Here is a 15744-nt window from a genome sequence, read left to right on the forward strand (position 1 = left end):
GTGTAATCATTGCACAATAATTGGCATGTACTTTTTTCGCTCCAAAAGGCACGATACAAGGTTGGACCTGCACATTGGAATTAAAGGGTCCACACTTCCATCTATGTATATAAAGCCTTCACCTCCTCTCTCCCCTTCCATCCATCTGCTCTCCTACATCTTCATTCTTCTCTTAAAGCATAGTAGAGTTGAGTGAGTGAGAGCTTAGAGAGAGAAACTGACATAGAGACGGTTCAGACAGACATTAGAGAGAGAAAGAAAGGGCTATGATAATGGCTTCTGCCCTGAACATGCCTTCCGGTTTTAGGTTCCACCCGACCGACGAGGAGCTTGTGCGGGATTACCTTGTCCGGAAATGCGCCGGTCTACTCCCGGCCACACCCATCATTGCTGAGGTCGACCTGTACCAGTGGGACCCGTGGAAACTTCCCGGTACACCCCGAATTTCCTGACCCTCTCTTATCCCATCTCACTTTGTTTGTCGTGTGTCATTTAATCAATCATAGGAGTTGAGTTGAGTTATGCACTAATTCGTGCTTCTAGAGCAGTTTCGGTTAAGTTCCAAGTTACTTGAAACCTTGTACATGGTTCGCCCACGTGCCGGTTTTTAAACTGGTTACGTGGACAGCACGTCTCGGGGCAGGTGCTTGATTAGCATTCATTCAAGTATAAGATATCTTATGAATTTGCTTGTAACCCACGGCTGATGAATTCTTGCGGAGAATAGATTTGATTCCCTTTTTAATTGTTGAATGGAGCGTTCTAATTCATGTAGAATTTTGAGTCTTCAAACCATATTTTATCATTTCAAGCGATTTTCTCACGGTGGACACGTGGACCACGCCGGGCCACTCCACTTGAATTATACTCGATTTAAATTATTTTCTTGAACTAATGATTTTGATCTGATAACTCGACATCCTTCGCAGAGAAAGCGTTGTATGGTGAGGAGGAGTGGTACTTCTTCTCGCCTAGGGATAGAAAGTATCCTAATGGCATGAGGCCGAGTAGGACAGCAGGAATCGGCTATTGGAAGGCCACTGGGGCTGACAAGCCCATCGGGCAGCCGACAACGCTTGGGATCAAGAAGTCGCTCGTCTTCTTTGCTGGAAAATCCCCCCAAGGTTTCAAAACAAACTGGATTATGCATGAGTATCGCCTTGCTAATGTGGACCGATCCCTCAGTATTGGGAGGAGGAACAAACTGCGGGTACCTCAACTAACCCTTGTCCCATGCACTAATCTCACATATATTGAACCATTAACAATACGTATTATGCAGTAATTAATGATGTTTCAAAGATTATCCTTTTGAAGCATTCCAACTCCTCTTCACTTTTTTTCAATGGGGCACCTTTGACATTTTCACAAACGAACCGTTCTAAAGATTCAACACTTATTGATTTGTTTCCCCTCATTAGTTTGATTTCTAATTGTGACATCTTTTATATGACCAAATGGAAGTGGATAATTTGAGTAACCATTATTAGTGTCTTCTATATTTGCAGCTTGACGACTGGGTTCTTTGTAGAATATACAACAAGAAGGGGATTATAGAGAAGTATTCAATACCGAAGACAAACTCGTTGCAGGTCCAACAAGTTTATGAGAAGAATGAGCCCCCGGTTCCACTGCAATTTGGCATGCCGTTTTATCCGCCGCCCATGGATAACAATTGTCCGCCGCTAATGAATAACTGTCCGCCAGCCCACTTGACGAGCAATGAGGTCCCTCATGTAATGGAAACCTCGGGCTTCGGCCAGCCAAAGAACAACGAGGCCTCTCCCATAATTAAAACTTTGGACTCAGTCCCCAAGCTGCAGGGCGAGTTGAGCGACTCAAGGCGTGTGAACTCGCCGCTCTATCGGCAGTCGCATCCCATGAACAACTGTCCACCAGTCTGCCCGGCGAGCAATGAGGTCCCTTATACAAAGGAAACCTCAGGTTTTGGCTGGCCGAAGAACAAGGAGGCATCCCACATAATTAAAACCTCGGACTCTTTCCCCAAGCTGCAAGACAAGTTGAGCGGCTCAGGGCATGTGAACTCTCCGCTCTATCGACAGTCGCCGCCGATGAACAACTATCCGCCACCAGCCATGAACAACAACTGCCCACCAGTCTACCCAACGAACAACCAAGGCCCCCACATAATGGAAACCTCGGGCTTGGGCAGGTCAACGAACAATGAGGCCTCTCACATAATGGAAAACTCGGACTCGGTCCCCAAGCTGCAGGGCGAGTCGAGCAGCTCGGAGCATGTGAACTCGCCAGACTTGATGTCCAGTAAGGAGGTCCAGAGTGAGACCAACTGGGAGGAATTCCAGGAGCAAATGGAGGATTTCGACCCATCTATGCTGGAGCATCTATGGGACGACGATGATGACTGTTTCAGGACTAAGGCTCTGCCTCTGATGGACCAGCTCTCCCCTCTGCCGCAGGTCTCCCCCATGCAACAGGTCTCCCCGATGCAGCGAATCTCCTCTATGCATCAGGACTCGCCTCTACATGAGATGTTCTTGCGGCCCCAATAGAATCCGTTGTCGCAAACCTTCGAAGTATCTTCTGACCAATTTCATGATCCGAAATAGCTCCGTACTTTGTTGAGGTCTCCTAATTTTTCATTAGAACATAATGTCGTTTCTTATGGAAACTTTAATGATATCAAGTACTAGTTCGACATTGGACCAGTGGATCTTGAGAAATGGCGGTGGGGGTGAGGCAGCAGTCTTGATCTGCTGAAGGCTTGATCAATACTGAAAATGGAGGGCATAGACTCGAGGGATGTCAATTGGGCTGCTGGGAGCTCATGCTAGGAATTAAATCATAATTCATGGAAGGGAATATCTGTTGGAACACTCTCCTTTGGACCACAGATCACTGTTTTTTTTCTTTTATGAACTTTAATGCTTCGGTTGGTTTTGACTAATCAATTATTTGTTTAGAAACGCGTGAATGCAGCTATATGAGAATATTTATATGTATCAATCTATCTATCTACTATTATGAAAGGGAGCTCAAATTCAACAAAAAAAAAATCTCAAAAAAGTAATTTTCAGATTTTCATAAGGGAGCTTAAGTTCAACAAAAAGAAAATCTCAAAAAAGTGTTTTCCAAATCTATATATATTAGACGCTGACCCGTGCTATGCACAGCGGTTTATTAACTTTTCCTTTTTGTTTTATTAGAATTTCAAGAAGATATAATTTTTTCACTATGATTTTCAAATATGTATAGAATTTTCAGCAATTATAGCAAGTAAATTATTAATTAATGAAAAAAGTAAAATATTAATGAATGAAATTAATTAAAAATTTATGAGATAAGAGAGAAAGGGCAGCTGAGGTTTATAATGTGAGGGAGGTGAGGGAGGAGAGAGAAGGGGAAGCAGGGAGAGAAAAGAGAGTGGAAAGTTATAAATATGTAGTTATTGAAGTATATTTACTATTTTAACCCTAATCTAATGGTTAATGTTATTTACAAAATATGTAATAAGAGCATTTTGGAAATGCAAAAGTTACACCAGTGAGTGCTTCTCCTGTAGAGAACTCTATATATATATATATTAATTTAGAAATAAATATCCAAAAAGGACCAACTTTACATTTTATCACAAACTTTATTTTTTAGCTAAAATATACAAAAACTTTCATTTTTCTCCTCCTATATAGCATCCGTCCAAATTTATATTAGTTTTGTTGATATGGCCATTAACAAATGACATGTGACAAACGTTCACTAATGGTTCAAAAAAATATTAAAAAAATTTAAAGCTTAGGTAACAAGAGGTAGGGAGGAAGGTGCTGGCCTCCATAGCTGCCGCCCATAAAGCTTCGTCGGAGAAGTCATATGACCCTCTGTGTGCTTCGATTAAAGCACATAGGTATTAATTGAGTCCCCTAGGATTCGATCAAAACCATATAGGGCTCGATCTCCGGCTTCGATCGAAGCCCCAGAGGGCTCGATCATAGCAGCTCAATCTCTCTGTGCACAGAGGGCTCAAGAAGCATCACAGAAGGCCAATGACATTACTGTGCCGAAAAAAAAAAGAAAATTAATAGAGAGACTAAAAATAACAACAATGACGAAGCACCGGGGTGCTCAACCGAAGTCATATGGGGTTCAGTGGAGCCCTTTGTGTGCACGATAGAGGGCTCGATCGAGAGCTTCGAGGCTTTGATCGAGCCCTGTATGGTTATGATCGAATCTTAGAGGACTCGATTAAGACCTCTGTGTTTTGATCGAAGCACACAAAAGGTTTGATGGCTTCTCCGATGAAGCTTCATTGGTGGCAGCTATGGAGGCCGCCTCCTTCCTCCCAGCATGTGGCTGCCCAAACTTCAATTTTTTAATGTTTTTTATAACGTGGCTCACCACATCAATCACCGTTAGTGGTCGTTTTCCATATGTCATTTATTAATGACCACATTAGCAAAATTGACGAAAATTTGGACAGATGCTAAATGGGACCAAAAAATGAAATTTCATGTATTTCATAGTAAAAAAATATAGTTTGTGATAAAATGTAAAAAAAATATAAAGTTCTTGTATTTCTTAGCCAGAATATATAGTTTGCTATAAAACATAAAATAATGTAAAATTGTGATGTTCTAATGTCAAATTGTGATGTTCTAATGTAAAATTGTGATTTTCTTGGACATTTACCCTAACATAGCCTACTTCCACATAAGTGTATAGGACTCGCAAAATTCTACTTTCACGAAATTTTTCCATTCGTGCAACGAGGATTTTCCAGATAAGCATATTGGACTCACGAAATTCTTCCATTCACACCCCTCAGCTCGTGATAAGTCGTCTCTTCGAGTCTCTCTATTAATATAAACTTAGATTTTTTTCAAATTTTTCCAAGTTTTCATATATATTTACAATTTTATTATATGTCCCATTGAGACTTTTACAATTTTTTTAGAGATAATAATTAATGTAACTGCACCCAGTATTTTTATTTTTTTCTAATATTTTGTATTATAAATTATAATATCAACAAATGCTCACCTAACATGCGAGTTATATGACTAGTTTTCGTAATTTCAATTTTATCATTTCCTATTCAACCATTTCATGTATCTAAACCATTTATTATTGCTAAAAGGAAAGTAGAAACTCAAAACTAATATATATATATAAACTTGACAACGAAAAAATAAATAGGTCATAAATGTAAATATCATAATCTATACTCTAAGTTAAAAAGGAGAAGCTCCTTGGAGCGTTTTCACGCTAAAAGGTGTGTTCACGCTTGGGGACACCAATTGTACGTTTTCTATCTTCTCTCTCTTACATATATCCCCACAATAAAAAATGCGAGGCCATCCCATAATTTTGAAATTCCTAAACTACCCCTAGCCCTTTACGTACGGTAACCGTTCTTTACGCTTTATCTTCCTCGCTCGCGCCCTTTTGCGATCATCATCATTCATCCGTCAGTATCCTCACACTTCTTGTGCTCTCTCCACACTCGCGATGTTCTGCCTCATGCTCCTTCTCGATTTGGCGCTTCCGTGCACTTCGGCGCTCTTCCTCCTCCTCGCCCGCTAATGCATTGCCATTTTTCCCATCCCAGCCTCCTCCTTCCTTGCCCTCCACTCCTTGTGCAGTCGCCAAACAAGTCGTCCCTCCCCTGCCCACCTTACCAGCCATATCCTCACTGTTAGGTAAGCATCGACGATTTTACTCTTTTACTTATGCACTCCGCTTTATCTGCATTGATGTTGGGTATCGCTTTGGCCAATGCTGTGTGTAATAGATAATTTTTTAGAATAAGGGGTCAGCCGAATAATTGCAAAACGGCCCTGATTATAGTCTCTATGCAATGGAATAGGGATTAGAGTACCGTAAACGGGCTTATACTGTACGAGACTAGGACTCTACTTAAATTGATGAAATCTATTTTTACTCTGTCTATTGGTAAGGGTGAAGCGGCGACAGCAAATATAATTGGAAAAACCAATAGAAAGTAAAAATAAAAACGATAGGAGTCTCAGTTTCCCTAAAACCTTCTTTTGTTGCAGAAAGGTTTAACAAAGTCACGAATACAGATTTATCCAAGAGATCGAGATAGATGTGAACATAGCACATTACTTCTCCACAAGTTCGTAGACACCAGGGATAAATTTGCATGTGTTCAATGTTCAGCTAGGAGTATGAAAATTCCGTGACAATTGACCGAAAGCCAATCTAAATGAAAATGCTAGCCAGGAAGATATTGGGGGATTATTAGAATCAAGGAAGTGTGCACACGCTTGTCATCGGAATGAAAATTTCCATGAAGCTTTGTGAGTTCATCAATAATGGACGTCTGCATGTGGTACATAAACCTGTCCTACTTCAATTCATTAGTCTCAATCGCAAGAAAAGGCCAATAGTAACATTTTAAGGATATATAAAGCGGCTGGGGTGTCTTAGTGTGAGGGGTGCAACGTTAATTGCTTTCCACGATTCAATCCAGGCTAAATTTCAGCGAATCTTCCCTTTCTAATTCCTTTTCTTTACTTTCAAGATGATAGATAGAACGTCCATCATCTGTCTAATGATCAACTGCTTGTTTGATTTCGTATTATCCGGGCATAAATTCGGGGTCTTTTTAAACCATAACTCTTGGGTGCCATAAAAATTATGTGGAACAAAGATACTGAATTGAAGTTTGTGAACGTGAACAGAGTTTGCATGTATATCTGTCAATATCAATGGACGGCTGTTATATTTATTGTACTCTTTTGGCTCCTGATATTTAGTCTTATTGCTGGATATCATATGAGACAAGCTGCTTTGTTTCTTAGAAAGAACAGACTACTTTCCTGGATTGTTTCTCTTTTTTTTTTTTATGCTGCAGTCTCCTGAATAATTGGACCACTTGATGAGTCTTGCTTCTTATTGTCCATTCGTGTTGGAAATAGGTGTTATCAATATAGAAGATCAAGGTTTGGTTATCACAGGTATCAGATTGGGGATGTCTTAGGGGTCAGCATGCCTCCATTTTGTGCTGTCTGATTTGAGTGGCTAATGCATTAGGACTTCAGCCCTGAAAAATTTATCTGTTGCACGGATTAAGGTTCACCCAATCAGTTATTCTAATATTCTAAAACGTGGGTCTACAAGGAGGTGCCTACAAGTTTATGAAATGTCTCCTCGGGCCAATGTGCAAAATTAATAAAGTACGCACTAAAATTTCTGCGTTATTTGCACCCCAATAATAGGAAGAGAAACATAACATCGGGTACATGAAAGTGGCACGACAGAAAGATATTGATGGGATCTTCAAGACTCACCAGGAGTTCTTTCCGGTCTGTCATGCCCAGAAGTTATAAGACATTATGGTGAAAGTGATCTAATGCAGGCGCAGCGTTATGGTGAAAGCGACGCATGTGAAATTGATCTAATGCAAATGCTAATAGCACTACCCTGGGAACTTACCAAAAAAAATCTGGTTTAGCTTATTTATTGTTGTAATTGTACTCTTAATGACATTATAGTTAATGATATCATCATCTTAATCTCTACATAAAATTGTTATCCTTACATCATTTACATACTTTTTCTTTTCTTGGCTATGGTGAAGCAACCTATTTACACTTTTTTTTTGCTGAATAACTTATATGCACTTAGTTAATAAAGGTAGACAAGTAAAAGTATGTACATACAGTATTTCATATTTACAAGGATGTCTAACGTGTGGTTTAGAGTATTGCTTCAACAAAGAATAGCATAATTACCAACATGCATTAATTTAAACAATTCAGCCTTATTCCCCTTAACTAAAATTTCGAGCATCAGTTTTTTGAACAGATAGAAAATTCATGTTGGAAAGCTTTACTCCTACACCGATCCAGCTTGAACAAGATTAATCGACACTCGTTGGACTTGTAAATATTATGGTAGACATAGATAAAGATAACATAATTTATGCAGGGGTAAAACGCAGAGACCTCCTGGGAAGTTTTTGAAAACACACTCTCTCCCATTTGTTGGCAAAATATGCACATTTTTTTACCAAACGAAGAGGAAACACCATTTATTTTGTTTATTTATCTTTTACTCTCTTTTTTTCTCCTTTTTTACTCATATTGCTAGGACTTGCGCCACCAAACCTGAACTGATACAAATAGGATACAAAGAGGGAGAAATCGTTTTCGGAGGGAACGAGCAAGCACCCCTCTTCCAGAATGGTGATTGAAATAGGACAAGAGGAAGAGCGATCACAATTGCTTCTTTTCGTGGGAAGTGGCGATCGGATTAGGGCAAGAAATTGCTTCTCTTCTCACCATCGGATTAGGGTGAAGGATAAGAAGATCATGATTTCTCAGTCAAGTATTATTTTCATCAAACAAATTTTTGAGTGTTCTCTGTGTACACTCTTATTCATGTTTACCCAAGCCCCCTGAAATTTCCATGATCGCTTTAAAGCAATCGACGACCTTGAGGAGTGGCGACCTTGAGGAGTGGAAGGGGGGGGGGGGGGCAATAAATAAATAAAACCATTGGTGGTTACTTTCCGTTTGATCCAGCCAGGCCATTTAGTTTTCAATTTTCGATAGTATTTTCCAATGACGCTACTATTGGGGAACTCGAGGTTGATAATTTTTGTGAGTCCTCCAGTCTTAGTCAAAATTTCTCCTGGGATGTTGATGCAGCAGAAGACGTGACAAATCGGTATCTCGAGAAAAACAGGTTTTGACGACTCTGTCTCCAGGGAAACGACCTTCAGAGCACAACTCATGCCCTTGGCTGTGATTTAGGCCGAATTCCTTCATTTAGGGCCTCAAATGGGCAATTTTATGTTATTTGGGTTTTTTTTTGCAAATTTTAGGAAGTTTATTTCTTTCGTTATAGTTTCGTTTAACCTTATTTAAGTGTTGTAAGCCATAGGGCTAAAGACAATTTTTTTTTTATCATCTAATAAAGTTTCGAAGCTATCGTGCTCTTTCGCCCCTTCTTGGATTCAATTCGAGTTGGATGCCGATTTCTTAGGATTTCGAAGAATCAATGGGGAATTAAAGGTCATAATTCCGGTATTCTGCGGAATTAACGGATCTATGACAGGTTCGTCGCGTGTACGCTGAGTCAGATGCTATAGTTGTTATGGCATTTTTTTTTATATATTTAGATTTTTCATTACAGTTAAAAATATTTAGAAATCGGCAGAAATAAATAAAACTACTGGTGGTCACTTTCCGTTTGATCCAGCCAGGCCATTTAGTTTTCGATTTTCGATAGTATTTTCCAATGACGCTACTATTGGAGAACTCGAGGTTGATAATTTTTGTGAGTCCTCCAGTCTTAGTCAAAATTTCTCCTGGGATGTTGATGCGGCAGAAGACGTGACGAATCGGTATCTCGAGAAAAACAGGTTCTGACGACTCTGTCTCCCGGGAAACGGCTTTCAGAGCACAACTCATGCCCTTGGCTGTGATTTAGGCCGAATTCCTTCATTTAGGGTCTCAAATGGGCAATTTTATATTATTTGGGCATTTTTTGCAAATTTTAGGAAGTTTATTTCTTTCGTTATAATTTCGTTTAACCTTATTTAAGTGTTGTAAGCCATAGGGCTAAAGACAATTTTTTTTTATCATCTAATAAAGTTTCGAAGCTATCGTGCTCTTTCGCCCCTTCTCGGATTCAATTCGAGTTGGATGCCGATTTCTTAGAATTTCAAAGAATCAATGGGGAATTAAAGGTCATAGTTCCGGTATTCTGCGGAATCAACGGATCTGTGACAGGTTCGTCGCGTGTACGCTGAGTCAGATGCTATAGTTGTTATGGCATTTTTTTTATATTTAGATTTTTTATTACAGTTAAAAATATTTAGATTTTTTGGGAAAAATGTATTTTTCCCATAAAAGTTAAGAATAAACGAAAATATCATATTACAAAGAGAAGAAGTTTCCTAAAACATGACAATCCACATTCCTTCCATTTCCGAATTGTCATGGTCATCTACAAAATAGAAAAGAGAAAAATTCCATCTATAAGCTTCTTCTTTTTCGTTGGAATTCCATTTATAAGTAATGTTCGCAGACTTCCCCCTTTAGATATTTGAATTGGGAAAAAGATATTTTTGGTCTTATAAGTTTGACATTCAGACAATTTTGGTCTTATAAGATTTAAAACTACCGAATCAATCCATACGTTTATTCTGTAAGATAATTTTGATCTTATAAGTTTTGAAAATGACATTTTTACTCCTAAGATGACTTTCAATTAAAATGTGATCTTATATATTATGAAAAAGAAAGACAATTTTGGTCTTATAAGTCACGAAATGGACCAAATTTGCTTTACGAAGCAAACGTATATAACTAATTGATCATTTTTAAAACATAGAGGATCAAATTTGACTGAAGGCTAAATCTATCAAGGAAGACAGGGTAAGAAGTTTTAGTAGTTTCTAATTATTTTTCACGGTTGCATGTATGAGGTACAATTGTATAATTGGTAGAAAACATTTCTGCTCCTTGAAGTTGTCCACGGCTCCACGAGTTGCTGCTTCTAACTCTCTATCGGAAGCAGCTCTGCCTCAACTCGTGCCATGATGTGAAGATAGTCGATGCTTTGATCTCTGATTGCGCTGAGACCGTCTTGGATATCATCTTTCTCCTCGTATCTACTCTCTCCCCTCTCTGTGCACGCTAATTTCTATTGCCGCCATGAATGTTTCTAATGCCTGTTGGGCTGTCTGAAAGTAATATCCCCGATTGGGTTTAGCTGATCATAATGAAACCCTTGATTCAGGGAGGAATGCAGCCACTGACAAGGGTCTGGGCTGACAGTACCTGCGGACAAATGAAGAAGAGCTAAGGTGGAAAGCATAGATGGAGCTGAGGAATGAGCTGTTGTAGGAGAAGAGGCCGAGAGTTGGTGATGATGAGGAGAAGCAAATGATGAAGGAGGCTGTGGATAGGCTAAAGAAGGCTATGGAAGGTGATGGTGTGTGCTAGTGATGGATGGAAAATAGGGGAAGATGGAGATGAGGAGGCGTGAAAGAGATGGAAGGTGATGGAGGGATGGACTGGTGGTTATAGAGGAGGCAGAGGATGATGGTGATGGAGCCGTGAAATATAGGAGCATTTCTCTATAACGAGTGGTCCAAGGGAACACGTGTCGTCGTTTTATTGGTTGACATGGCACGTCACTCACTAAACGACGACAAATCAGCATTTCTGTCAAGTATTAACGGAGAAGGTCACATCATGATAGATGGCGTAGTGAAATGAAAGTTTGGGGTGTGGCAAATATATTTATTTTTTGGGATAGATTTAATATAAATGGAATATTTTAGGCTGCCTCATGTTATTTTCCCAAAAAAAAAAGAATAAGTTCGTGATACTCCGAGTGCAAGCTTAACCATGCAGTTCAATTTAGTAGGACTAAAAAATAATTTGCAATTGTCTTTTTCAAAATTTATATGTCCATTCACTAACATAAACTTAACCACTATCTATATCTATACTACTATATAAAGGGAGCATTATTTATTAAAAAATTATAAAGGGAGAATTTGATATTACCTTTGCAGCTACAGTGTATGAAAAGTCTAAAGTGTCCCTTAATTTTAGTTAAACAAAAAATATTTAAAAAGTGTGATGGATAAAATTGTCCATGTGAAAATTGAAATCACTTGCTCTTTTTCTACTTAAAAGACACGGGTCCACCTTTTTGTATTCTCTCTCTTTCCTCACAACTAGGGTGTACCCGCGCGATGATGCAGGCCGAAATTTTTTTTCATCAATCTTTTTTGGTTTATCATATTAATTTATGTGATAATTAACATAAAATATAACCGAAACTAATATAAAATCACTTATGTGAGTAAACTATGAACTCTTAATTATTAGTAAATGATCTAAATTTTCTAAAAGGTTATAATAATTAATATATAACACGGTATTGAACTTATATTTTACCTATCAATTTTAATTTAAATTTTCAATACTTGTAAAGGAAAACATCATCACAATATATAATAGACTTTAAGTGGTCTTGTTAATTTGAAGTAACAAACTTTACTTGAAATATAGAATTCGAAATTCATTAAAAGCATCACGTATTTTACAACCAAATAGTAGGCTATATTGTACTCTTGCATTTCACTAAAAAAAAAGAGAGCATATTTTCAATAACTAACATTTGTGCTTAAATGAAGAAATTAAAAATAAATCATATCTTTTATTTTTCTGATGGTGGTGGATGCGGACTTGATCATAATATAATAGATTTTGAACGGCCAGCTAATGTGATATAACAAACTTTACTTGAAATGTATGTTTGAAATTTGTTAAAAACATCACATAGTCCCGAGAATTTTACTTGGGGTGTAGGTTCAAAATTCATTAAATGAATCACATATAGTCCTGGCAAAATTATAGGCTACTATTGTATCTTGTGTTTAATTGAGAAAAAATGTAGGGCAATTCATGGAAGAAATTTGTAGGTTTGAAATTCGTTAAAAGCATCACATAGTCACGGTGCAAACTTTACTTGATATGTAAGTTTGACATTCGGTAAAAGCATCACATAATCCCTTTACTTGAAACGTAGGTTCAAAATTGAATAAAAGCATAACATAGTCCCGGCAAAATTGCATGCTACTATTGTATCTTGTATTTAATAACAGAGAAAAATGTAGGACAATTCATGGAAGAAATTGAAAATATGTATATATATATATATATATATAGATTAATAGATTTTTCTTTTTAGAAATGGTGGGGGTTGAGGGTGGGAAAAACCCAATCACTCGCCCTGCAACTGTGACGGACCGATTTTCATTTTTTACTATAATATAATAAAATAAAATTCTCCAACCTCCACGTTTTCTATCTTTTATCTATATCTCCCTTTCATTTTCCTTTTTTTATTTTTACTAGTGAAGATGCACATGCTAATATCGAAAGCCAAAAGCTAATGCTTGATGGAACATATTGGAAAAAAAGTCACTTTTAGTTCTCATTAGACCTAAATCTTCCGTTTCGCTCCACTTTGTCCTCAACATTGCACCGTATGTTCACCTCACTCTTTCTTCTCTTCGCCGCTCTTCTCTCCTTTTTCTTTCTTAAAATTTTGTTTATTTTTAAAATATTTTTTATTAAAATTATAACTTTTAGAATATTTTTGGGATGTAAAGTGATTTTTAACGGAAAAGTAGACGGTAGGATTGAAGTGAACAAATGGTGCAACATTGAGGATGAAGTTGAATAAAAATAAAAGTTTAGAACATATAAATTTGAATCACAAATGAAGATTACTGGAAGGATTCTGTATAGAACAATGGCAAGTTAATAACTGAATGGGTTACGTGAGCTGCTAGAGAAAGCAACTCCAGTTATCTGGAGTGGCTTGGATTGTTTAATTCTATGTGGCAGTTTTCTAAACATTGGCAGATATCAGATAAACACGGCTTCGGTGTACAAACACTTCATGTGATTTATCAGGAATACAGGCAACATTTGGATTGTTGAAATGTGAAAATTTCCCACCATTGTTGCAAGCTCAATAAACTCCTACCATTGTTGCAAGCTCAATAAAAGTCATCCCTCCACATAAGTGTTCCGAAAGGAATCATCATTGGGGGATAAAAAATTTCTTAATTCAAGGTTTCAATTTCTTATCTTTCCAGAAATCAGGTATAAATTCCCAGAGACTCCAACTTGAACAAAAGTAATTAATTCTTTGGCCTGAAGAAGGGAAAAAAAATCTCAATGAAATCAATATCAAACTCCATCAGAACATAAGCAAAACAGATGGAAAACGAAACTATTCCTATAGGTTCTGCCGAATTGTACTCTTCTGTGGAGTGACACATGAACTATGGAAGAAACGAAAAAGCTAATGTCAAATAGCCTATAAGAGGAACAACCATATTGGCAAGAACTTGATATGCATGAGGATAGAGGACAATTACTTGAACCACACAACTAATCATCAGAAAGTGCATGGCAGACTCAAAATAGATAGCAAACTACATGAACAGGAATTAGCTCACCTGTTTGGTCCGAAGATCGATAGCCTGGCACTGTGGAGTGCAGGATGATTGTGACAGGCAGTTGATCGAACAGTTTGGAGACGGTAGATTGAAAAAAAAGAAGGGAGAAGTAGAATACAATTTATAGACGACAGGGACAGACGAAGGGAGGAAGGACGCTCCATGTGTGTAGAGCACCATAAGAAAATGGACTTCAGAACCAGCAATGGAGCGGACACAATGAGGAAATCTAGTGGCCAATAAAAGAAAAATAAATGACGAAGTTAAAATTCATGTGAAATCTCTTAGAAGCCATGTTTTTTTTCTCGGTTTATCTTCTGATAGTGAAAGAGTCATGTATTGATAGGGAAATAGAAGAAACCTGCAGTTTTCCCAATTCTTGTTCACCATTGGAGGTCGAACGGTCACATGGGAGGCATGGTGCCACCAAGGGACAATAGAAATTAATGGACGGGAATCAACAAAAAAAAAGCATAGCTACATTAAAATGGAAATTGGTCTCAACCAATCGATTAAGAATGCCTAATGCTTATAACCCAAAAAAAAAGGACAGCTCTTAAAATTTGTTATTCGAATGAAGAGATAATAATAATTCTGCACTTACTGTTTTTAATAATTTCGACGTGGCCAACAGCAGTCATTGTTCAGCCTATGTCTAAGTAGGAAGATGCGTAACCAAGGTTCAATCTAAACTATTTTCCATGTCCTAGTCTGAATTTTCTCATGAATTTATCTACGCGATTTGAGTCAGCATCCCTTATCTTGGCCTCGACTAGGGTGTTGGGAATTGGTGTATGCCCTAGAGGCAATCTATAATCAGTTCTGTAATATGATATCTATTTCATTATATTACGAGGCATATCTGTTATTGTGTAGATTGCGCTAAATATGATTTTACACAATAATGTCCTTGGAATAGTAGGTTCAATAGGCATCAAGTGTGACTTGATTGTGAGATCCTATAATTAATGAACATTATTCCTAAATGTCCATAGTCAAAGTATTATCGTTAATTAGGACAACGATAATACGGTTAGACTAGTGTGAGTGTTGATTGATGACCAAGTCTCATAGGTCATGGATATGGAGATATCAAATCACACCACATGTATACATTAAGAGTAATGTGTATTGGAATGACCCACCATGAGATTGCTACATGGGTTGTTACGTGACTGTCATTAGCATATCTCAAAGTGACTATAGTGTAATGGTCCTTTGACTTGAGGTCACCATAGATTCCTACATGTAATGTCATATACTTTGATACTGTCAAACGCCACTGTAACAGGATGGTTATAAAGACAGTTATTGGGTATACCACAGAGCATGGAGAGGAATGTGAGTGATCAAAATAGAATTTGTCCCTCCTACGAAACGGGAGCGATATCTCACGGCCACTTGGTGGTTAAGTCTAAAAGTGTATGCATACCCAAATGAGTCGATATAACGATATCGAGCTCATTTGTTCTGATAGACTTAACCGGTAAACCAAGAAAGAGAAATATTGAGCCATACAAGGATGTCATCGACCATGCCTTGGGCTCAATAGAGATATAGGGGACAATGGATTATATTACACGGTAATATAGGTCACGAGGTTCGTCGAGAAATTGACTTTCCGATTACTTGAGTAACGGTGATGCATTGCTAGATGCCGCTCACTGTTTGTAATATTGAAATAGAGATTTTGATATTACTATCAACGTAATTGGGAACCTACAGGGTCACACACTACGACTAAATTG

The 15744-nt window shown here is 37.9% G+C and overlaps 1 protein-coding gene and 1 long non-coding RNA gene across 2 annotated transcripts; one reads left to right on the plus strand and one right to left on the minus strand.

Moving 5' to 3' along the window:
• Positions 1-244: 244 nt before the first annotated feature.
• On the plus strand, positions 245-2753 carry LOC116201544 (NAC domain-containing protein 79-like). The gene is made up of 3 exons (XM_031532806.1): positions 245-432; positions 930-1210; positions 1509-2753. The coding sequence occupies exons 1-3, from the start codon at positions 267-269 to the stop codon at positions 2529-2531; spliced, it is 1470 nt and encodes a 489-aa protein (XP_031388666.1). The 5' UTR covers positions 245-266; the 3' UTR covers positions 2532-2753.
• Positions 2754-9949: 7196 nt separating this feature from the next.
• Positions 9950-10908, minus strand: LOC116199316. Its single transcript, XR_004155520.1, has 2 exons — positions 10788-10908; positions 9950-10690 (listed from the first exon to the last, which is right to left on the minus strand). It is a non-coding gene; the product is annotated as an uncharacterized LOC116199316 (long non-coding RNA).
• Between the last annotated feature and the right edge of the window lie 4836 nt (positions 10909-15744).

The sequence above is a fragment of the Punica granatum genome, chromosome 3, assembly GCF_007655135.1.
Source record: "Punica granatum isolate Tunisia-2019 chromosome 3, ASM765513v2, whole genome shotgun sequence".
Classification (NCBI taxonomy): Eukaryota; Viridiplantae; Streptophyta; class Magnoliopsida; order Myrtales; family Lythraceae; genus Punica; species Punica granatum.

Coding starts and splice junctions, on each gene's coding strand:
- LOC116201544 (XM_031532806.1), top strand. CDS start 267: ATGATAATGGCTTCTGCCCTGAACATGCCTTCCGGTTTTAGGTTCCAC. Junction 433..929: donor GGACCCGTGGAAACTTCCCG/GTACACCCCGAA, acceptor CATCCTTCGCAG/AGAAAGCGTTGTATGGTGAG. Junction 1,211..1,508: donor GGAGGAGGAACAAACTGCGG/GTACCTCAACTA, acceptor CTATATTTGCAG/CTTGACGACTGGGTTCTTTG.